Genomic DNA, 24,845 nt, shown 5'->3' on the forward strand with positions numbered 1-24,845 from the left:
AGAACAATGCTTGCAATACTGCTTAATAATGTATGACTGGACAATGGGAAACGTGACCACACTCACAATTAGCAAACATTCTGGTAACTAAAATCATGTCGGACTACGGATGTTGCCGGACCAGAGAGTGGCAGATTAGGGGGATTCAACCCGCACGTCTCTTCTTTATAATGCAAACAACAAAATATAAATACCCTAATTTCTAGATCCAGCTCCTTCTGTAGCTCTGCAACCTTGCTCTCTAGTTCTTTTTTTTGTTCCAGCAATGCTTTGACTTCGGATGAAGAATCAGAAACCTACAATTAAACAGAGAGGTTTAATCCTAAACATCCAAGATATTATTTTCTGATTTCCTTTTTAAAAATTCAATTAAACCACAGACAGAACTAATAAAAAGCAGAGTGACAATCTGTTGTGTATATTTAGTCAGAATTACAAAAGTCACCATGGGATGGTTTTAATATGGCTTGAGAAAACCTAGTATTTTCAAAAACACTAGGATGTAATTCTTATTCAACTTCTTGCTGCTTGCTCAAGGCATATTGCCAGTAGCATAGAAAACATCTCAAAAGAACCATGTGTTGTGTAGCTCTGAAAAAATAAAACCCAATAAACAGAAATGGAATAAACCACTACTACTTCAGGCCAAATTCCACTCCGATTACTTTGTGCACCTTTGACAGACCTCAATGGGAGCTGAGTATGTAGTTCTGAGGGCAGAATTTGGACAGATACTTTTAATAAGTATTTGTCTTTTATATTTTCAGACTGATTCCCTATAATCAGAAATAAAATAAATTGATAAGGTACTTCACCTTCAGTCCTCTGATCGATTACATGGTAGCATAAAAGCTTTTTTCAAATTTCTTTAAGAATTTAAAAAACACAACTGATAACTTAGCAACATTTATTTTTTTGAATATGCAGACTGTCAAATTATGTTACTGTACTCCTCATCTCTGTAACCCTTCCTTTTCTGTTTTCTTTTCCCTTCAGCATCTGAGGAAGTGAGCTATAGCTCACGAAGGGCTATGCCCTAATACGCTAATAAATGTGTTAGTCTTTAAAGTGCCACCGGATTCCTTGTTGTTTTTGCTGAAACAAACACGGTTATCCCTCTGAAACCTATGTGTATTAGGCACACCCTTGTCTTCTTTTATACAACATGCAAACAGATTTAGACTATGATCCACAGTTCTGTACTCCAGTATTTTATAGTTATGAAACACACAAACAAAAGTGATTTGATTATTTACTTGTGCACTTCCAGCAGCTCTTGACTTTAACGTCTGGATCTTCTCAAAAACCAAGTTGACCTTCCTCTTTGTAGCATCATCATTATCAGTGCTTCTGAAACATGGACACAACGTATGTAAACCACGCAGTGATTTAGGATACCAATTGTTTTGCTCCTGCTGAAATATACCTCAAGCATCCAAATTACATAAACAGTATGAAAAAATCAATTTGGAGGAATTACAAATAGATTTTCTACTACTATTCCATGAAGACTTTGAATAAATCATTAAAAAAACAAATTGCAAATATTTTCTGGGAAATTACTTGGCTCTGACTACAGTTCTGAGCTGAAGGGGTATAGTAATGATGGGGGTTCTGCACATATTATTGAACAAGCTGCCTGAACTTTAACACAATTCAGCTTAGGTCCTGCCTGCTATGTTCCAATTTTTGTAACATGCACATTCTGGGATATCACATCTACCAAAAACTCTGCTAAATACTTCAAATGACCACATAATATTTCCCCAAAAAATTAAATAAAAATCCTCAAGCTTATTCAATCTCCAAACTTCTGCTATACAAGTTAATGATGTTTACTAACCCTTCCTTTAGGTAATTGTAAAGGATCTGCTTAGCTGTCTCCTCATTTGTCTGTTGTGCAATGTCTTGCTGGCCCTTTAACAGATCAGGAGTTGCCTAAAACACAAGACTGGATATCAAAATACAGACTCTTTCAAGAATTTGCTTCCTGCTTTTGCTTCTGCTTTGAAATTCTCCATTATCTATAGAGTAGAACCTCAGAGTTATGAGCACCCCAGGAATAGAGGTTCATAACTCTGAACAAAATGTTACTGTTCTTCCAAAAGTTGACAACTGAACAATGGATTTAATACAGCTTTGAAACTTTACTAATCAGAATAAAAATGCTTCTTTTAATCATCTTCATTTAAATGAACAAGCAGAGAAATAGCTTACATGCCTTATCAAAACTTTAAAAAACAAACAAACAAGAAACCTTTTCCTTCATATTTTAGTAGTTTACATCTAACATACTATACAATATTTGGGGGAAGGAGAGTTGCTTGTTTTGGGGCACTGGTGCTGATTACATACTTCTGGTTCCAAATGATGTATGTAGCTGACTTCTCAGTTTGTAACTATGAGGTTCTACTGTTGCAATTTTATTACCAGAGAAGAAGTTCATTGAGGAGATGGGTCAATGCTCACTGAAGTCAATGGGAGTTTCCCCATCAACTTCAGCAGGTTTCAGATCAATCCCTATAGGTGAAAGATAACATTGCACATGTTCTTATTCTAAATAAATAATGTCACTAATCTTACTATAATCCTAAAATTACCAAGTGTATAGCTGGGGCCATTGAAAGAAACAAGCGTACTACCATTCAGCAGACAGGAGATATACCCTGTTTAAAAATATGCACATTGAGACCTTTTTTTATGTTATTTGCTGCAGTGAGTATGTTTTAGGCATTAATAATACATTATTTTACAATAACACTCCTAATCCCCACCCTTCTCCCACATCCCAAGCAGGAATGTGACTCTATCCTTAACCTTGGCTTTCTACTGCCTCACCCAGAGAATAACTGTTTACATTTACTGTTACTGAAACACATCCTGCAGTCCTTCCTGAGATCAAACTTCCACTATACACCATGGGAGTTTGGTCTAATGTTAAACTGCAGGATTTGACCCATAAGAAATGTGCATCTTACACACTATAAATCAGACAGCTTTAACTTACACAGTGCAGGGAACTTAAAAGACAATATGTTTCAGATTGAAAGTTACCTGTGTATTTGGGGAAGAAGAAAATGTTTTTACTAAAATTTTCTTTGTTCCTGGGTCAGGTGGAATTGTAATTCGGTTTGGCAACAAGAGAGTAGAAGTTACTATCTTAAGGTCTTCTTTTTTATTCTGTACTGGAAGCGTGGATGATCTACACATCAAACTCTCTCCATTAACTTTATTTTCTTTATGATGTTGCAATGATTTGTAATGGCTGTTTTGAACAACTGGAGCCGTTGATAGCAATTTACCAATAGTTCGAGCAGTAACTTGTGTATCTGTGGAAGGTAACTTTTGTTCAAGAGATAATTGTTTCTGAAAGCAAATTTTTGAGGGCCTTAGCAAGTACTCTGATGATTTACCCAAATTGTTGCTCAACTCCTCTAAGTAATCTGAATTCTCCTCTAGGCCAAAAGATAGTACACTGTCAACACTTCTTGATCTTTTACGATCATCCGGGTGAATTCTATTCCTTTTTCCTGATCTACCTCTTCTCTGTCGCCCAATTTTCCTATCAAACTTTTCAATTAGTTGATCAACTGCAGGAATAGACCCAGTGTCAATATCACGGCCTGTTCCAGGCAAAAATGGGATATACCTTCTGTTTTCATGTCGATTAACATTGTCAGCATAAATAGCATACTCTTGGTCATCCAGTAAAAACTTATACAAGGAATTTGCAGAAGTTGGAGTGGTTGATGAAGATGATGATCTTCGTGACCCATCAAATACTGGTCCAGCTGAATCTTGTCTGCCAAAAGGAAGAACATCTGGTCTAGTTTTCCTTATTTCTGGATGGCCTGTTGGGCTAACATATGGGGATTCATCACTACATGAAAGTGACTCCAATACATGCCCTTCATTTGGGCTGCTAGTAACACTGTGGCACTCGGACACATGCTTATTTTGGTCTTCCATTGCTATGGACCTGTTCAAATGAATTGTTTTCACATTTGATTTAGCTGACTCCAGAAGCTGTGGCTTTTTCTGTAGGGTCACTACTTTAGATGAAGAAGTCCAAGCCTTTGTTTCAATCTTGCCTTCATCTGTAAGAGATTTAGGCTTATTGCACACAGAAGATTGGTAGCTATCCAACTTCAAGTTATTTTTTTCAGGATCATAAGGCTGTAAAAGCTCAGGATGCCTTTGAAAGTTCAACAGATTAGATGGTTTTAATGGTCCAACTTTAGAATCTGAGACTCTAGTCTCTCCTTCATTCATATTGGTTTGCTTTAGGTTTTTATACATAGAGGGCTCTGTGGACTGTGTTCCAGGAAACTTTATTTCTTCACTACTTTTCTCCCCCAATTTAGGAGCTGATTTGTTAATTGTCTGAGATGTCAATTGTGGCCCATTTTCAGATAACAATGGATTTTCTGACAAACAGCCCTCTGTATTGTTTAGTACTATGTAGGGATGCCCATCAATTCCCTGGACCCTAATACTGACACCATAAGATCCAGGCTTGGAGTTTTGTGTATTTCTAGCTGTGTGTCTCTCATCATTTGCAATCTTGAGATGAACTCCATAGTCCCGTTGCACATGCTTGAAACCAGCAAAATATGGCTCCATGATTAACACAGGTTTTCAGCTATGAAAAAAGGACACAAAGAATATTTAATTTTGATTATGTTTGGTTATTTGATTAGAGAAAATGTACGTGCTGACCAAAAAAATTAACAACATGTATTTTTACTAATAAAAAATAAGGACACTGATTTACAGAATGCTTCCCTCTGTAGAGAGCTGAAATATTTAAACAGCTGGTGAGAGAAACTACTTAAATATAGAGAAAATGATATGGTTTACACAAGGTCTCAAATGGCAGATAAGGGCTAGAACTCACGTCCTTTTACTCTTAGTCCATTACTTCATACCATGAACCAATCCGCTTCCAAAGTAAAATGCCATTAACTTTCAATGAGACACTTATAAGTTTATTTCACAAACAAAAGTAACTTATGGTGATAGACCCACAGGCCAGACCTCATGGAAAATTCTGAAAAAATAAATTCAATGTATTTATTTTCTGCGTATTTCCCTCCCCCCACTTTTTTTAAAATCAGTCACACATTTCATGGCAATGTCTCACCAGAGATTTCTAGATTTCCAAATCACAACATAAAAGTATTGAGAACACCCTGATGTGCAAGGAGGAAAATATAATTTCATATTTCTTACACTAGAGTCTAATAGGCTTGATGAAGCTTACATATTTTTAGCAAAATATTGCCATTTGCCAACTGTAAGTGTATTGATTCAGGGGATGTGATTGTATTGGAAATGGCGTTAATGCTATAAATATCACAATTGATTTAGTTGACACTGGCAAGACTGCTAGTACATTTAACCAAACATCAAAAATTATTAACTTATTCTAGACCTTTCTTCTACAAGATGGCCCAAGAGTGCCAGCGACTAAGAACAAAGTAGAAGAGAGTGTGATAGGTAACACTGCATTTTTACTGGTTACTTAAAAGTGAATATGCTACTTTCATAAAAATGTGGGCAAGCAGAATGTATAAGGGGGGTTCATTATATCATCTCACCTATATACAAATGAGATGTTAGTGATTGAAGTTACTTTTGGATCTTACAATATTTACATCTGTTTTCCTGACAGTTCCATTCACCATTTCTGGTATCTCTGCTTTTGGCTTGCTCCAGGAAATGCATCATCATGACGTAGCCAGGCCCACCAATGGGGGGGGGGAGGGGGCGAGGGCAAAGGATGGGACAAAGAAGGCAATTTCACTGGGGCCCAGCGATTCAAAGGGGCTCGGGGCTCCCAGAAACCAGAGCCCCAGGCTCTTTAAATCACCACCAGAGCGCTGCACGTCATGCTCTAGGAGACACTGAAGGGCTGGCCGGGGGGTAGAGTAAGGAACACAGCGTGCTCCAGGCGGCACTGAGGGCTGGCGCTGCCCTGCCCTGTTCTTTCCACTCAAGACACCGCCCCCACAGATGTTTCGCTCACCCTGGGGACTGGGAATTCTGTCGGCCCCCTGGACCTGGCATTTCAAACAGATTCTCTGCTGAGCAGTAGAAATGAAAATAGTGTGACTATTCCCAAATCTGATGTTTCAATTATACCAGCAGGAGCACCAATACTACCAACTCCAGGTTACATGCACTAAAGCTCTTTTATTTCAAGGAAACATCAAACTAGAACAAATCTGATTCTTCACAATTAAAATGTGTTTTTTTTCAGAGCGATTTCTTCTTTTTTTGCTTGCATTGTCTCTTTAAATAGAAGATGTCCATAAGGTCGTCTGCTAGAGGAATGGGGACAATAATTACACACTAGAGACAGAGAGCCAAATGCTAAAGTCTACCAAAGAAAGATGAATGGTGGTGGAAGGATTGTGGGTAGGTCAGCACTATGGAAGCAGTAAAACTGTGTCAGTTACCAGGCCTTTTAAGGGGGATAAGGCTCAGCTGCACTTGCACCAGAGTTTACCTCCCAAGGTGAAGGGAATTAAGGGTAGCTCTGTGACAAGTGCAACCCAAAGAAATCCTCAGTGCCAACTAGCATAGAGCTCGCTGCTCTGTAACCATAATGCTGCACACACTCAATGCACCCACACGTTGCTTTTGATAATGTTTATCCAGGCACGATCAAGTGAGAGCTCTTATAATAGTTTAGCCCATACTGAGCCTCATAATCCCTGAGAGATGTGCGTACGGATATTTAAGGAGTTATATCTATATACTGGAAAATCTGGTTTTCAAGTCTTGAATCAAAGCCGGGGTGGCAAGCAGGTTTTTACCAGACAAAGGATGTCTGCCTTAGTTTATATGTAAAACAGGCACTGCACAGGAAGGCAACATGGAGCTAGTACACCAGGGAATTACACAAGGAAGGTCATCCTGATTCTGGGGACAAAAAAAAAAAAAAAAACTTTGGGGATAAAAGGAGGAGGCAAAAGGACACCTCTTTGTCCTTCACAGAGGAAAGCAAACAGGACTGTGTTTTTTGCATTTGTGAAAGAGCCCAGCCAACATAATTGGTTAGAGACACTGAGAGATTCTTAACTAAAGCGAATTACCTTAGACAAGAGTTTAGCCTGTTAATGTTAAGTATAGTAGGGCAGGGGTGGGAACCCTTTTTTGGATCTGGGGCCACTGACCTACAAAAAAAAAAAAAAAAAATCAGTCAGGGCTGCACAGAAGTGAGAAGCAAAACAAAAACAAACCCTCACTAATGTGCAGGGCTTGACGAATAATGAAATCTACTTGCCCGTGGCGAGTAGATTACAACCCGGCAGAGCCGGAGCAGAGTGATCTGCGCATGCGAAGAACGCAGAACCGCACAAAAGGCGAGTGGGGCTTGCCGCCGCTTGGCGAGCCCTGCTAATGTGGCCCTCGACTGAGAAAGACACTCCCCACACTCCCCTCATAGACCAGAGCCTAGGGAGTCCAAGCTAGTAGATTTTGTGTGCTCCAGCCCCATGGGAAGACAGTGGGGGGGGGGGGAGAAGAGGAATGGAGGGCCAGCACAGGCTCTCCAATGGTGGGAGGAGTCCCAAACCTTACGGGCCAGATGCAGGCAAGCAGGAGCAGGTCCAGCCCCTGGGCCTGAGGTTCCCCACCCCTGCTCTAGAGCCTTGTCTACACTGGCATGACAAGAAAACAATGAGAGCATTTACACTACAATGCAACTTTAACAAAACACACACACACACACACACACACACACACACACACACACACACACACACACACACACACACACACACACACACTGTTTTGGGGACAAAAAACTTCCATCCCTGGAGAGACTTTTGACTTCTCCCCTCCCTAATTAGGATTGCCAGATGGTTTCACAAAAAAATACCACACCCAAAAAAAACCCACCGGGGGGGGGGGGGAGAGTTCAGCTGAGGAAAAAAACCCACCCTGCAGGAAAAGTTGTTGGGGGAGGGGGAGAAACAAGGGCCCCAGCATGTCCCAAGTGGCCTTCTGTTGATTTTCTCAGGAAAAACAGAAAATACTAGACATTTTAGATGTCTGGTATTTTCTGAATTTTTTTTTTTACCAGACGGAAGGTGCAAGTACCAGGCTGTCTGGTTCAATACCAGACACCTGGCAACCCTAATTGTCAATGAAGAACCATGTGGCTTCTGCTGTTTGTTTTGCCAAGAGAACTCATCCTACAATGCTGGTCCTGGTAGCTCTGCTCAGTGATTGTGATCTCTGCTGCCCTGAAGGCTCTCCCCTTCCAAAGCTCTGGAAAGTGCGTGACAGCGGAGTGAGCTGCTCCATTTGGGGAACAGAGAGCAAATCACAGGAATACTCATTTCTGTTCTGCCCTGCTAGAAACACAGCAGCAGGCAGATCGCTGCTGCTGCTGAGGGAAGGCTGAAGAGACAACTGTGTTGCTTTGACATTCCTCAGCAGGAAGCGCTCGCAGAGCAGCTCTGCCTTCCCACAACACTGCACTGTGGGATGCTTACCCACATTGCTTTGCTCTTATCTGTGGACAGAGGAGCTAGCAACAAGGCCACAAAATGTCAACAAGGGGAGAGAAAAACTGGTTTTACCAGTTTTCACTTCTGACAACTTTTGTATGTTGACAGCACTTTTGTCACCAAACCTTCTTAGTGTAGACATTGCCCAGGAAGCACATTATACTACTTGTTTTATGTGAAATCATTTCTGTTTCCATTGCCGCCCACAGAGCTCCTCTTGCCTCCCCGTCCCTAACTGTGACAGCTCCCTGGATTAAGAAAGGAGCTTTAGGGACTGCAGCCCAAGGACCCAGGTTGAGGGGAGCCCAGACTGCAGCCTACAAAGCCTATGTTCTAGGCCAGCCCTTTCTGGTGGGGTGAATGGTGAAGGGTAGGCAGCGCTGCACACTACCGTTCATTCCCGCCCCGGCTGGAGTGCAGCAGTGTCACTGAGAGTGCCAAGAAGCACAGCCGTCACCTGCAAGCTCTGCCTCCCACCCTCCCCACCTGCTGATGCTCCCATTGGCCAGAAATCGCAGCCCATGGGAGCTGTGTGGGGGTGGTGATGATGCCTGCAGGAGAGCATCAGGCAGTATGGGTTACACAGAACTGTTGCCCCTCCACCACCAAATGGGAGCTGTCCCAAGTAAGCGTCCTGCACCCTGAGTCCTGCCTCATCCCCGACACTCTCTCACACCCTAACTCCCTCCAGACCAATTCATCACAAGCCAGAGCCCCACCCTGAGCATATTTTACCAGCCTAGCTCCCTCCTAGACTCCACACTTCAATGCTTAGCTCCTTCCTGCACCCTAACTCCCGACCAGACTCCGCACCCCCTCAATAACCTGTCCAGAGCCTGCTCCCATACTCCAAACCAAGAATACTCTTGCACGCCAAATACCTCATCCCAACCCCCCCCCCACCAAAGCCCTTATCCCCCCCACCGGAGCCCTTATCCCCCCCCAACCTTGAATCCCCTCCCACACTCCAAACCCCTCAGCCCACCTCCATTACAGATCATCCATAGATCATGTGTCGCACTTCTCCATAGTGGTGCACATAATAAAACTCATTCTGCACATGGACATAAAAAATTGGACACAACACTCGTGAGGAGGTACTGTCATTGGTTTCTACAGTTATATTACTAGGCCTACCAACAGGGGGGCAAAGAGGCAAATTGCCCCAGGGACCCAGCCATTCAAAGGGGCCTGGGACTCCCTGCTGCCACTGCTGCGTAGCATGCTCCGGGCAGCTAGGGGAGGGGAAGGGGCACTCTGCACTCCAGACAACACTGAGGTCTGGCTGCCCCCCAGCCCCACCCTTTCCATCTTAGCCTCTTTGCCAGAAGTGCAGAGCCTCCCCTCCCACCCCCACCTCCAGCTTGCCCAGGGGCCTGCAGAGGCTGTCAGACCATAGCCAAGCTTACGTGTTGCACATTACACACTCTCTCAGTATGTCCTTCCAGCTACTTGTACCAGTGCTGTTCCACATCATACCTTGGGACAGTGGTGCTCTCTTCAAAGAATTCTTCTAAAATAGCAAACAACTGCTGTAGATGTCACATAATACAGAACACTGCACAAAGTTACCACAGCATAAAAATTAGAAGGACAAGCATTTGCTGCCTCCCTTTCCTCTCTAACCCAGCATAGACTAAAAATTTATCTGCAGTGAAAACTTCCACCATTGGTGGCAAGTCAACCATATAGCTGCACATATCTAGGGCAGAGCCATGATTTGCAGCAGTGCCGCTTAGAGCAATTTCAAGCAGACATACCTGAATCCGTGCTTGGCCACTGACCTTGGACAAATCCCGAGTGTAGAGGAGGCCTAACATACAGCCAGTGTTGATAAACTTTCATTATAGCACCAAAGAGTTTGAAATTAGTAGCACCACTGAAGGGAGACTATACCACTTGGTCTATAGCATTCCTGCAAACCACATTTCATCTAGCTCGAGACAGACTTGCCAAAAGGAACTGAACCAAAATGCCCCAGAATGGAGACGGTTACTACATACTACTCAAAACTGACAATCAATGGGAGAGTTCAAAACAACTTGCCATTCCTCAAATAGATAGAGCTCAAATCCCATCAGCTGTCCTGTCCCAAAGGCCCCAAAACTATCTGAATTTCTGTTTCAATCTTCGTGGCTCTCTGTGAACAGCATGCCAAGAAACCTTGGGTAATGAAGGGAACATCTAAACTTGCATCTGATCAACAAAACTTCTGTTCACAGATACTCAAACACACACCCCCAACGGACGTGGCACGTGCAATTGTGAATGCTGCTTTCTGGGCAGGAGCGCGCTCCTGTGAACAAAGTGAAAGCCGCTGTGGGGTCACAGGGTGACTTTCAGTGATAGAGCTGTATTGGCACTGCCTTGTCACGAAAAGCTGCACAGTGCAGATAAAGCCTAAATGCTCACCAAGCCTCACACCAACATTAAAAGAAGTATGCAGGAAATCCATGGCAATAACAGAAATCAGGGGCCAAGGTAAGAAGGATTCTTGGTTTTTTCCCCAAGGGAAGCATCATAAGATTTCGTCAAGAATTCAAATGGTCAGAAGGGACACACAATAGTCATCAAAACAGAAAACTTTAACAGTTTCACTCACCTCCTGTATCCCAGCAAGAACTGACCCCCTTAGATGTTATGACCGACAGGAGGGTTTCAGACAACATGCAGAATTTGATCCATTTTTTCAGACTAAAGGGACCTTCCAGCTCACCATTAACCAGCCAGTTCAATATCCTCCCTACAGTTCCACCTTGCTATAAAAAAACAACCAGAACTCCTACTCAGTCTCAGAATATTCTCCAAGGATACTGGAAACTTATTTTATCTAGCAAGTGTTGCTCAACACAGCCTGTCTCCGAGCTCTGATGCCAACGGGCCAATTGATGGTCCAAATGACTGAAGAAAAAGAAGTGGGTTTTGCCCATGAAAGCTCATGATACTATATATTTATTAGTCTCTAAGGGTATGCCTACACTACCCCCGTAGTTCGAACTAGGGGGGGTAATGTAGTCATACGGAATTGCAAATGAAGCCCGAGATTTGAATTTCCCGGGCTTCATTTGCATAAAGCCGGCTGGTGCCATTTTTAAATGCCGGCTAGTTCGGACTGCGTGCCGCACAGCTACACGCAGCACGAACTAGCTAGTTCGGACTAGGCTTCCTAAGCCGAACTAGCTGTACGCCTCGTGAAACGTACAAGTTAGTTTCAATACAGGGAAATAAAATATACAACATGCAATTTGAATCCCTTTAAGACTTCTGGGAATAGGAAGAGTTATTGAACAAAAGAAAGTTTGAAACGGGGGGAAATGGAAGATGAACAATGGACGGAAATGACAAATTCTCATAAGTGTCATTGTTTCAGATCTTCAAGGCCATATGTTTCCCATATTATTTGAGTTTCCTTTGTCATTGTGTATGATATCATCTCAAACAGCTACACAGCTTCCAGGTATTATGATTACGGAGATACAATGACAGATCTAATAGATATTTGCCTCATGTTGAGGCTGATCCAAAGTGCACTAAAAACGATGGAGAGATTCCCACTGTTTTCAGTGGGCTTTGGATCAGGACCTTAAAAAGCAACTTTAGCACTGAATACTTGATGGCTAACAGATCCTGGAAGAAAACTGTGAATTTACTGAGCTGGGTAATAGAATCAAACAGCAAATAAATAGAAAAGAGCCAAATGGCAATAACTATGGTCACAAATCACTGGAAGAACAGGGCAGAATCCAGATGTTCAAGCTCTCAGTCCTCTACTTTAAACTCTAATCCACGTTCCCTGGTTCTGAACTTGTTGTAGTCTTTAAACATACAAAAACTGAAGAACTGCAAGGACAGCAAAGAGTGTTTTAAATGGTTTAGTTAATGTTTTTAGAAAATGTAAACAAATCTACAAAAATCGTTTTCCCTAAAAAGACATCTAGTTTGCAGAAACCAATATGCTGAATCAACATTAATCTCATCAGAATCAAGCACGACATATTTGCATGTGACCATTTACACAGGAGAAACATGATTAATATTTAATTAGCAGGATGCACATGTGGTTCAAGGACCAAAGTGTTAGTATGCATAAAACAGGCACTTTGTTGACTTTAGCTAGACAGCAAAAAGCCACCAATGACAAAACAAAGAAATGTAAACAAAACTACTCAGTACTTGAAATCTTTCAACAGCATGCTGTGGTTTGATATTACAAAGACATGTTTACTAGTTCTGTAAAGAGAAAGAAAAGTTGTCTCTACTGACAAATTAAGATTAACAATTTATCTCCAGGAAAAAGACAACAGAATAGATACAAAACTTTTAAGGTTAAGTTTACACTGCGCCACTGTAAGGTCTCCTATGTAGCCACTCTATACCAATGGGAGTATTTAGTTCTATTGTAGGCATAATTAAACCATCCCAATGAAAGGCAGCAGCTGTGTTGGTTGGAGACACATAAAAGCTGTCCATACCAGTGTTTCTGTCAGTGCAACTTATGTAAGTCAGGATGTGTGAGGTTTTTTCATATGCAGGATGAAGAGTTTTAGTGACAAAAGTACTAATGTAGACATAGCCTAAGAAATTATTATGCAAATACAACAACAGAAACAACCAGAGCCTAGTAATCCTCAGACCATCACCTACTGGTGTGTTCTGAATATAACTTTTGAAAAAGAATGCAAACAAGAAATTCAGGGCAATTTTGCAGCTTTTATTAGACTTATCTTTGATTAAAAATGGTAATTAATAAAATACTTTGTAAATTTACAATTAAATTCCAAAGTAGATTACAAAATTTAAGAGCAGAAAGACCTATTCCCCAATATGCAAGTGTATGATCTTAAAATTGCACAGATGAAAAGAAAGTACAGTAAAACTCCATTAGTCCGGCATCCAGTTGTCCGGCACTCCTGATAGCCCAGCATCACCTGGAATTGCTCAGGTCATCCGCACTCATGACTGGGCCGCTGTGACCCATGCCATTCTGCTCACGGTCCCCAGCGCACACAGCGTCCAGCCTGCATGTGCAAGCAGCTGGCCGCTGAGCACAGGCAGCTGCTTCGGGACCCGGACATAAGGTTGGAGGAGAAGGGGGATTGGGTGACAGCAGGGAGAGGAGGTGTTTGGCTCTGGGGAAGGGGAGGGGAGGCAGATTGGCTTGCGCATGGCATCCTGGCCAGCTCATTGAAAAGCCGGACACTCAGCACATGTGCCCCAGCACCTGGAGGGAGACGTGTGGCTGTACCAGCGGCTCCAGGACCCGAGCATAAAGGGGAAGGGAGGAGTGGGATTGGTTGGGAGTATGCCCCCTTATAGTACCTCCTGGTACTCTGGCATATCCAATAATCCGACACCACCTAGGTCCCAAAGGTGCCGGATTATCGGAAGTGTACTGTATTTAGATTAAGCATTTGGAGTTCTGTAAATAAGTAGGATGCAATTTTCTGAATTTCCTACAGAAATTCTATGGAAAATGTGCATTCATATTTAATGAAATTCTGGGGAATTTATATGAGTAAAATGCTTCATTTTCTTGTCCCAAGCTTCCTTTTTCAAGAACAAAGTACAAGCATGAATCCTCATAACACCCATATAAAACAGGAAAAGTAACCAATCAGATCTGGAATAAAATGTCCTTTAGATCAGGGGTGGGGAACCTTTTTTTGGATCAGGGTCCACTTACCCACAGAAAAATCAGTCAGGGGGCTGCACAAAGTGAGAAGCAAAGAATCCCTAGAACAAAAAAAAACCCTCACTAATGTGGCCCCGGACTGAGAAGCAGAAAAATATTCCCCACATTCCCCTTACAACAAAGCCTAGGGAGGCAAAGCCTAGTACATCTTGTGCCGCCCCCCCCCCCCCCATTCTCTGGGATGGGACCAAAAAGGAGGGGTTCACTGTGTGGAAGGGGGCTTCCAAGAAGTAGGCTTAGATTGTGGGAGGGTTGGTGAGTCTGGGAGGGTGGTAGAGTGCAGAAGCAGCCTGGGGCAGCAACAGGATGGGGGTGGGAAGGCTGAAGGGCTGGAGCACCAGCGCTAGCTCCCTGATGCTTTTGGGGGAGGGGGGGAGCCCCAAGCCTCAGGGGCCAGACCCAGGTAAGCCCAGGGCCAGAATTAGCCTCAGGCTGTAGGTTCCCCACCTCTGCTTTAGACTTTTATTTATTGGCACTAAGTATATAATCACCACAAAAATGGTTACATACAAGGTCCACTTAATGCAGTGAAGTCTTGTGCCACAAATAGCCTCCAGGTTCCAAGAAATCATTTAAAACAATTTTTTTAATTTTCTCACTGATGCTTCTAGTTCTTTTCCTTACAATAACCTTTGAAGTGTAAACCAAGTGTAAACCACTGCAGCCATGTCTTTGTAAATCTAACGTCAGCCTGAAATAACGGGTCAGACAAATTTTTTTTTTAAAAAAAGAGACACTCAAAGAGGGAGATTTTGCATTGCTTTTGATCTGGTCAGTGTAAAGAACTGCTCCTCTTCTAAAAGGTGTGAACTTTTAACAAAAACATCCATCTAATGTGTTTATCCCATAATCCCACACTGCCTCCTACATCTCCCTGGGTACAAAAGGCCTAACTGCCACAACCCAGCTCTTCCCCACTTACCCTCCACAATGATATGGGCATGTAGCATCAATAGGGTTGCCAGATGGTTTCAACAAAAATACCAAACACACTTGATATTATATCACAATCTTCATTACATCTTATTTAGAAAATACCGGACCTTTCTATTTTCTCATTTATATTCTCTCAATTTGTTTCCTGAACAGAAAGCTCAAATACTGGACTGTCCGGTTCAAAACCGGGCATTTGGCAACCCTAAGCATCAGTCCAAAAATCAGTAACACCCTGAAAAATGTAAATGACACCAGAATTACTTTACTGATTGTATTGGTCCTTTTCATATTTAATTCATTCAAGTCCATTGTAATTTACATGAAGTCGCCACAGTGCTAAGAGGCCTAGCTGTAAAATGAGTTTACCAAATAGTATCCAGAGCCTTGGTTACATAGTCTAAAAACAGTATTCAAACAATTAAGATACCCTTCTACTATCTCTTTTGGACTCATTGGATGCATCCCAGACTGGATTTTTTAGGGATGTTACGGACCCAAAAAAACAAGATGTTGCATGAAAGATTTCTGGGGAGAAAGTCAATAGGAGTTTTGCCATGGACCTGGGGGGGAGGGGGCGCGGACGGGGCTCAAAATGTCATCCCTGGTATCTGCAGTCCCTCAGAACTCCTGGGATTTCTCAAATGATCCCCAAAGACCAAGAAATTTCACAAACATTCTAATCAATTTTTCAAAACATTTTGTTAAACACTGGGAATGACATGCAGACTGATTACTGAAAACATCTGCATTCTTGTGAAAGGGCAGCAGCCACGCTAGTTAAACTTCCTAAGAATTTCCCTTAAATCTTCTCCTCCAGCTTTTTATAAATTAATTGGGGGGTTATATTTTAGTTTCAAATAGATCTATCGCAAGACAGGTGACATTGACTGGCACTAATGGATACAGCAGCAAAAAGACCAATAACCATGGAGGGTGGGTAACCTAAGCAAAAGAAGGTATCACCTTCCCAAATTGCCCACACTCCCGTTGTCAGGCTCTATGGTCACCAGGAGGGGTTTGGGCAATGGTGCAGCTGCCAGGGTAGGCTGGGGCCATAACATGGCTGCTCGGCTTTCCAGACAGCCAGGAAGATCAGGCTATAGGGAAGGGTGGTGCCAATCCACCTGCTGAGATGGCTGAGACTAAGGGCTTGGATAAGTCCCTTTTGGGGTAGGTACTGGGCTGCTGCCATGGGGGGCAGACTTGGCTCTGGGGTGGGGGTGGGGGGCAAGGATGTGGAAGGGGTAAGGCTGGGGCTTGCCTTCCCCAGATGGACGTTCACCCATTACCCATGCCAATAACTCAATACAGGCAGTCCCCGAGTTACGTGGATCCGACTTATGTCGGATCTGCACTTACGAACGGGGCTTTTCTCGCCCCGGAACTCGCCGGCGGCGGGACCACCCAGACGCGCAGTGGTCCTGCCACTGCGTCCTCTGGGACGAGAAAAGCTGCTCCGGGTGTCCCTGGTCTGCTGGGGGGGTCCCCAGCAGACCAGGGACACCCCGAGCAAAGCTGCAGAGGTGGCGGGGTCCCGCGCCTCCAAGGCTTTGCTCCGGAGCAAAGCCTTGGAAGCGCGGGACCCCGCCACCTGTGCGGCTTTGCTCGGGGTGTCCCTGGTCTGCTGGGGACCCCCCCAGCAGACCAGGGACACCCCGAGCAGACCAGGGACACCCGGAGCAAAGCCGCAGAGGCGGCGGGCTTTGCTCCGGAGCTAGTGCGCCCCCCCCCCAGCAGACCAGGCTTTTGTTGTAGAAGCCTGGGGTAGAGCAGCTGGAGTGCTGCCGGGTTGGTCCTGGGGGGACCTACCCGGCAGCGCACCAGCTGTTCTGTCCCAGGCTCCAGATTCAGCCGCTGTTGAAACTGATCAGTGGCTGATTCCAGGAAGCTGTGGGCAGAGCAACTCTGCCTTGGACTTCCTGTAGTCAGCCCCTGGTCAGTTTCAGCAGCAGCAGCAGCTGAATCTGGAGCCAGTTCCGAGTTACGTACAAATTCAACTTAAGAACAAACCTATAGTCCCTATCTTGTACATAACCCGGGGACTGCCTGTAGTTTCCTTGTGTAATATCAAGGGACTGAGCCTTTTTTTTGAGTGTGTGCATCACATAATAGGATTTCTTTCAAAGTCCTATTTAAAGCCCTTTAAAATCTGTTGTTAAAAGTGGAAAATGTTACAATGAATTTTATGGAAAAATTAGATCTGAACCACGGCTCTATTTGGAAGTCAATGGAGTAAACTTGCTCTAGCTTATTTTTCAGCCAGCTAGAAAACAAATTAAAGTGCACCGACTGTGCTTCAAATAAATCATTACCTCGAAACTGTTAATAGTTAAAACCAACACCCAAATAGTCAGAGCATGAACTGTACTTAAAATTAAATGTGCATGCATCTTTAAAGTATAGTTGAGCTCAGCAGAATTTGTTTCAAATCCTTCTAATTCACAGACTCAATTAATCATCTTCTTGTTGCATTTACCACTCTTGTGAAATACCTTCCTGTACGTGCAACAATAATAAATATTCAGATCCTGTGCTTGGTATGTTCTCAGAACAAAAATTTGTATGGAGAATTTGATTAGATCTTTTCTTATCAAAAACACACAAAAATACACCCAATATTATTAGCTTTGTTGTAGAGAACATACAAAAGAAAGGCCTGTGTTATTTCTGGAATGCTGATGACCATAACAAGTTTTTCTGCAATAATTTTCAACAAGAAGTTTGTAATAGGGAAAAATTATAACACATTGAGAGCTACAACAAAACCTTCCTTCATACATTAGATATTTGGGATGAATATATTTCCCTTTCAGAATGTCTCCAGAATATTATGTATATGTTAAACCTCATAAATATCAAGTCAGAAATTTTAAAACAAATACCTCAGAAAACAAAGCTTTATACAGATTGGCAATTATGGTTTGTTATAAATCTCAAACACAGATGATAGGTCTTTTTTCTAAAAAATTATTGAATCAATTCCTCCCTATAGGTATGCATCACTTTAAAATATTCAGAAGTTTTATAGCCTTCTTAGAATTTACTCTCAGAAAGAGCTACTATAGCATTTTTATTGAGAAAGAAAAATGCCACATCAATAGCACTGACTGCTAACGATGTTAAAATGCATTTATTTATGTAAATGTTCTAACTGCTGAAATGTTCAGTGGTTACACATTTACACGCTGGGCGGGAGGCAGGCGGCTCACAGGCAGCAGAGAGTAAGAGGGGGACAAGCAACTCCACAGGAGCCAGCTCCCCATGAGCACTGGCTCCCCCTGTCTATCCCCCTACTTCTCCCCCCCCCCCACCCCCACACACACAATAATGCCTCTGCTACAGTGGCAGCAGTGCTGAGGGGAGGGCTGCCTGTAATTATGCATGTTAACTGATGAGCTCAGGCTCGCTGGTAAACCATGTGCATTGAGTTGGGTGCACCAATCAAGGTGCAAGAAGATGCAGTCATAGTCATATTGTGGTTTGTTTTAATCATATAAAGGTTGGATTTAAGTGTTGTACATTGTTCTTCCACTGTTTTCCTGGTATGTTCTTTCAAGATTATATAGATCAGAATCAAGGGGAACCGGCGGGTGGGAAGCAGGGCTGACGGGGGGAGGGGAGTTTGATGCAGCAGAGCTGGCTGGGAGACATTGGGAGGAGGAGGGGAGAACTGGCCACCGGACGCAGGGCTTGCGGGGGCAGCGGGGTTGGACGGGGAAGATTGGGAGGAGAAATGACTGTCCCAAAAACTGGACTGTCCTGCGACCCCCATGTAAGTTGATCACGACCCACAGTTTGAGAAACACTGTGTTAAAGGAAAAAAGCAGAGTTTATCAAGGGAGACAAATTCAAGGTCTGAGATTTCTCTAACTACTGTTGGCTTGAGTATCACATTCTAACTGTATATTTTCAATGAAGTAAAACTGACTGCTGCTCTGTAAGGTACATATATAAAGTCCTTTTCAAATGCATAGGAGTCTTGATTTTCAGTAAAGATAGGAACAGTGTTTTTACACAACTTTTCATGACACTGCTTTCAAGTCGTCATTTTCATTACTTAACAATAAATTCCTCTCTCTTGTTTGTAAAGTGAAAACCATCATAAGGGTGTGTACTGATTCAGCTGCTTATGAAAAGTAACTAATTCTAACAAATTGTTTACTTTTCAAAAAATTATTGCTACAATTAAATAAAAAATGCATAGCCCAGGATAGACAAGCCCCACCATCCTTTGAAGATCAAAAATGTAGCTGGAATTTAGAACAATAATGTGTGATGTTTTCTGGCTAGAAACATTGTATCCAATGCTTCATGTTATGCCAAATTTGATTGAGCAACACTTTCACCTGGAAACTTTGAAAACAATCCAAGAAAGTAATAGCTTTTTGCAGTTGTATTGTATTGGACTAAGCAGCTGCATTTACTCACCAACAAGCATTCTAAATCCAAAGTTCATTAAAAGCGAGTGACTCCAAATTTTACAGGGGCATTAAATGTAAAGATCCAGGGGACCCACTCAAACAAGAGTGAAGCCAGTTCAACTTAATTGATAATGCCAAACAAAGTCATTGCAAAGAGAGGTTATGTCAAAAAAATCTGTCACATGCCACAGTTATTTGCCTTTACTTGTAATTTCAGCCAAAGGATTCTATTTAATCAAAGCTCGTCAATTTACACTTTGAGGGGGATGAAGGAGATGGATTTCAAACTGCATTTATCACAGATTCAGCCATCACTGGGTATGATCCTGCAAATAGGATCTTGTATATGTCTCTTCCTTCTGCCTCGAGCTCCTCTGATATTTGATGGGAAAAGAGTACAGGCATGATTCTGTTTGCAGCATCAAGACATCATTTATATATGCAGGATCAGCTACCTAAATACCGGTAGTTCATAAAGTGCCATTTTACCTGCTGCTTCCTTTACTTCAACTTGTTAGTTGGTATTATAGGAGGTGGGGCTTTAGGACTTTCAGACCTCTTAAAGTGTGCTGGTGGCACCTCATGAATGTCTCAGGCCCTAGGATCCAGGGCCTCTCACTAAACCCCTTCTCCAATACAACATTCCAGCTTTGTGGCTGCAGGCACTAAGACACCCCCTTCTGAAAGGGTAGTGAGACATAGCAGACAGTCAGTAATTGCCTCCTTCCCTCAGGGCAGTGAGGCCTAGCAGCCAGAGTCAATAGCAATCCCCCTGTTGCAGGGCAATAAGGCCAAGCAGCAAGATTCAATAATCACAACTGTAGCACCCAGGGCAGGACGGAGGCATGGGCAAGCCAGGCAGCTGCCCAGGGCGCCAACCGATGAGGGGCACCTGATTGCAGCGGTAAGGGGCGCACAGCATCCCTGACATCTGCCATCAGGAGCTGCGCGCCCAGCTCCTGCAGCACTGGCTCCAAGGCGCCGGCCAGCAGCACCCTTCCCCCGGTGGCTGCAGGGTCCTGCACGGCCCAGCGCGCGCGCCAGCAGCGCTGGCTAGGCCGGGCTGGGCAGTGCATGTGCCGTGCGCACTGGGAGCAAGCCCCGGACTGCACGCCAGCGGCCGTGGCTGGCGCGTGCATGCACCGTGCGCCCCGGGGTGACGGGCCCGTGTCCACTTGGCCGACAACAATGGAAAGAAATGAAAATGATAATTATATGATAGGACAGCTTCTTTGAGGGTGACATCAAACTGCTAACTCTTTGCTTTAAGAAGAACTGGAAAATAGACCACTGGGTTTAAAAAATATTTGCTTCCTTTTGAGAGCAGCCAAAAAGACTTTCACATTCTAGTGTCTGTCCCTACCCAAATGGAATGAAAAATCCTAGGACAGATTTCATACTTGCAAAATCACATGTAGCCAGGAATCCTGGCTATACTGCACATGTTATTCACAATTCAAAGCGGCAGAAGTACTGCATCACTGAAAGATTTACAGTGGTAGGGAGACCAAAGAAAGGCTGAAGACCACCGTGAAGATTAGGATGGTTTATCATGACAGGCAGAACAGAAGCATACAACTGCTCTACATATAAATTCCATAGAAAATTACATTAATGTTCTATATTCTGTACTAAATGTTACAGAGACATGAATGGATTTGCAGTGATCACTTTGAAACTGAGCACCAATGTCCCTTCCATCTGCCAGTTCTACATATAAACACTCTCCTCGCAATCTTGAAAGATCTAGAAGAGGAACACATTTCCCAGCTACCACTGAACTTAAATCAGGACCAATCCTAGGTTTTGCAGGAAATCTATATAAAACAACCCCACCCAGAAATGCCTTCATCTATGACCAGGTTTCCCATCTTTCCACAATCACGTTGTCCCTGACTCCAGCTGTATTTTGTAATCCCTCATTGTACCCATATTGGGCTATCTTATCCATCCTCATCCTTGCAAGAGCCAAAAAGCCAGGAGATTGAACCAAAGCTGTTTTTCCAGATAGGACGCATAATTTGGAAAATAATTCTCTGCTATGACATGAAGGCATCAGATGGGGCAGCCTGACCTACTACTTTGGCTACTAGGTCCTGTGGGTGGGTAGCAGTGTTCCCTATAAGCTGCGCACCAAGGTGGCTGCCCGGTAGAGATTCCAGTGCCACTCAGCTCATCAGCAAAGTGCCTGCGGCCACCCGCAGCAGGCAGAATGTTTTTCTACGGGTGGTGAACATCTGTAGATGCTTTGGTGCACATAACACTTATTCCACACACGGATGGAAAAAATTAGAAGGAAGATTGGTAGGTAACATGGGAACTCTGGACAAGTTGATTCCTATGCACTCAAAAAATGACTATGAGCCACCCTGAATGAAAATATTAGCATGGCTGACATTTTGTGCAGATTGTTTAATAAGAATTTGCATAGAATCATAAATTTCAGCTGTATGGACGCTTTGCTCCCACAGGCAACATCTCCCAGACACTGCTTTCCATCTTCCTCTACTTCTATAATTAAGTGTGTCACCCTGTTCTTGAAGGAACGCTCTCGTTAGGCAAAATACAATTACCAGACATAGCAAAGCAAATATTAATATAATCTCCAACTTCATTTCCAAATGCGTAGTTTTCATTATTAAATCAACCATAATTATTCTGAAGTCCTTGCACTTTTGAATTTTCCCGACAGAGTTTGATCATAGGATATTTAGATCACTGCACAGACCTCTTGCACTTCAACTTTAAGACTCTCACTGGCGAGCTAGACACACTGTTATCATCTATGACCAACGTATAGTGAGAGACCCAACACGTACTCTTCCAGAGGGTTACACAACTGGAATATTGGGTGTCAGGATTTCTGGTTAGTGATTAGAGACAACATAGCCAAACATAATGATGGCCCTCTCTGAGTTATCTACGGGAAATGAACCTAGGATCTCTGGATTTAGAAGCATGAATCTCGATCATTTCAGCTAGAGCAGTGGTCCTCAACCTTTCGTGGCTGCCGGACACCCAAGGGCGGGGCCACTCATGTGCCGGGTGTCCGGGGGCAGGACCGCTCACGTGCCGCGCTTCCAGGGGTGGGGCCACGCACGTGCCGCGCGCCGGGGGTAGGGACTGCCCATGCGCCCTGAGCCCAGGTCCGGCACCGCGCATGTGCCCACACCCAGGGCAGGGGCCGCCCACGCACACCGCATCCGGAGCTGGCACCGCGCATGTGCTGTGCACCCAGGGCAGGGACTGCCTACGCGCCCTGTGCCCAGGGCTGGCACTGCACATGTGCCACGCACCCAGGGCAAGGGCCACACACGCGCCCTGCACCTGGGGCCGGCACTGCTCATGTGCCGCGTGCCAGGGGTAGGGGTCGCCCACACACCCTGATCCCAGGGCCAGCACCGCACATGTGCCGTGCGCCCGGGGCAGGGATCCCCCACGGGCCCGGGGCCGGCACCACGTATGTGCCGCATGCCCGGGGACGGGGCCAGCCCAGATGTTTCGGCGGGCACATATTAATGCCCCGGCAGGCGCCATGGCACTCATGGACACCGCGTTGGGGACCACTGAGCTAGAGAATTAAGTTCATTAGCAAAGAGACAACAGAAGATATACAAACCTGTATGAATCTAGCCACCACAGTTGATCAGGGATTTTCCATCAGAAAAATGGCGATTTTGCCAAAAACTTTCCATTTTCAGTACCAAAAAAAATCAAAAGGAAACATTTCATTTCAGGTCAGTTCAACCCAAATTGAAATATTTTGGTTTAACTTATCCAAAACACTGAGTTCAAAACCAGTCCAACCAACCAGTAAGCTGCATTTCCATATCGGTTCATTCACGTACAGTAACTGTAGTTCAGGTCCATGTTCTCCTATGGGCCAGGCTCCATGGGGGACGACTTCTCCAAAAATCAGAATCATGGGACTGGAAGGGACCTTGAAAGGCCACTTAATCCAGGCCCCTGCACTCGTGGCAGGACTGAATATTTTCTAGGGCACTCCTTACAGGTGTTTGACCAACCTGCTTTTAAAATCTCCAATGATGGTATGCAGCTTTTCCTCTGACCGAGTGCAGGCTCCCATCATGGAAGTCTCTAGTTTCATTATAAGAGGGAGATAAAGTCCAGCAATGGAGTCTGGGTTGTCCGCTGCCCGCGTGTTCCGCCACTTTGCTCCCCGTCCCCCTGGTCTGCAGACCAGGGGGACGGGGAGCAAAGCAGAGCAAAGCCGCGGAGCACGCGGGCAGCCGACAGCCCAGACGCATCTGGGTTGTCCGCTGCCCACGTGTTCCGCCGCTTTGCTCCCCGTCCCCCTGGTCTGCAGACCAGGGGGATGGGGAGCAAAGCAGAGCAAAGCCACGGAGCCCGAGGGCAGCAGGACAGCCACGGCGCGTCTGGGCTGTCCCGCTGCCCCCGTGCTCCGCGGCTTTGCTCCGGACGCCTGTGGTACAGCAGCTGGGGCGCTGCCAGTTGGTTCCGTAGCACCGCTCTGGGTGCTACTGGACCAACCCGGCAGCACCCCAGCTGCTCTGCCCCAGGCGTCCTGATTCAGCCACTGCTGGTCAGTTTCAGCAGCGGCAGAATCAGGACGCCTGGGGCAGAGCAGCTTGGGTGCTGCTGGGTTGGTCCAGTAGTGCCGAGGAGCGGCGGCGCTACTGGACCAACCCAGCAGCACCTCAGCTGCTCTGCCCCAGGCGTCCCCAAGTCAGCCGCTGCTGAAACTGACCAGTGGCTGACTACAGGAAGCCCCTGCCCCGGGCTTCCTGGAATCAGCCGCTGATCAGTTTCAGCAGCAGCTGACTTGGGGATGCCTGGGGTTCTTAAGTTGAATCTGTATGTAAGTCAGAACTGGCGTCCAGATTCAGCCGCTGTTGAAACTGATCAGTTTCAGCAGCGGCTGAATCTGGACGCCAGTTCCGACTTACATACAGATTCAACTTAAGAACAAACCTACAGTCCCTATCTTGTACGTAACCCGGGGACTGCCTGTAATTGGTTCTACACTACCACCACTTTAGCTGGACCAGAGAGTTAGAGCAGTACAAGTTCTGTGTATGTACAAGGCCCTACTGATCTTTAAATACTTAAAAAAAACCAAAATACCTCAAGCCCCCCCCATCTTTAAATACTTATATCAGTATTAAATATATACATATGCTCATGTTCAATTTCTCCTTTGATTTTCTGCCAGATTTACAAGAGAATTGAAGAAAAATGTCTACCCAACTATGCTACTGAGTATAATTTTGGCTTGGCTATATATGTTGATTT

General features: G+C 44.4%; 1 protein-coding gene across 7 annotated transcripts in view; it reads right to left on the reverse strand.

The window, feature by feature from the left end:
- Positions 1-24,845, reverse strand: part of CGNL1 (cingulin like 1) — a 134,925-nt gene that overhangs the window by 76,941 nt on the left and 33,139 nt on the right. For 5 of the 7 annotated variants that reach the window (XM_025190061.3, XM_075897322.2, XM_075897317.2 and 2 more), the window contains exons 2-5: positions 3,055-4,642; positions 1,844-1,938; positions 1,257-1,350; positions 195-296 (exon numbers count right to left, since the gene is read on the reverse strand). In XM_025190061.3, the coding sequence (XP_025045846.3) occupies positions 195-296; positions 1,257-1,350; positions 1,844-1,938; positions 3,055-4,623 (1,860 nt within the window). In that variant the 5' untranslated portion in view covers positions 4,624-4,642. Of the gene's footprint in view, positions 1-194; positions 297-1,256; positions 1,351-1,843; positions 1,939-3,054; positions 4,643-7,100; positions 7,182-24,845 lie in introns of all 7 variants that reach the window. The other 2 variants (XM_075897318.2, XM_075897323.2) reach the window with 2 other exon arrangements.

Source organism: Pelodiscus sinensis, chromosome 14 (assembly GCF_052426305.1).
Source record: "Pelodiscus sinensis isolate ZL-2025 chromosome 14, ASM5242630v1, whole genome shotgun sequence".
NCBI classification, from domain to species: domain Eukaryota; kingdom Metazoa; phylum Chordata; order Testudines; family Trionychidae; genus Pelodiscus; species Pelodiscus sinensis.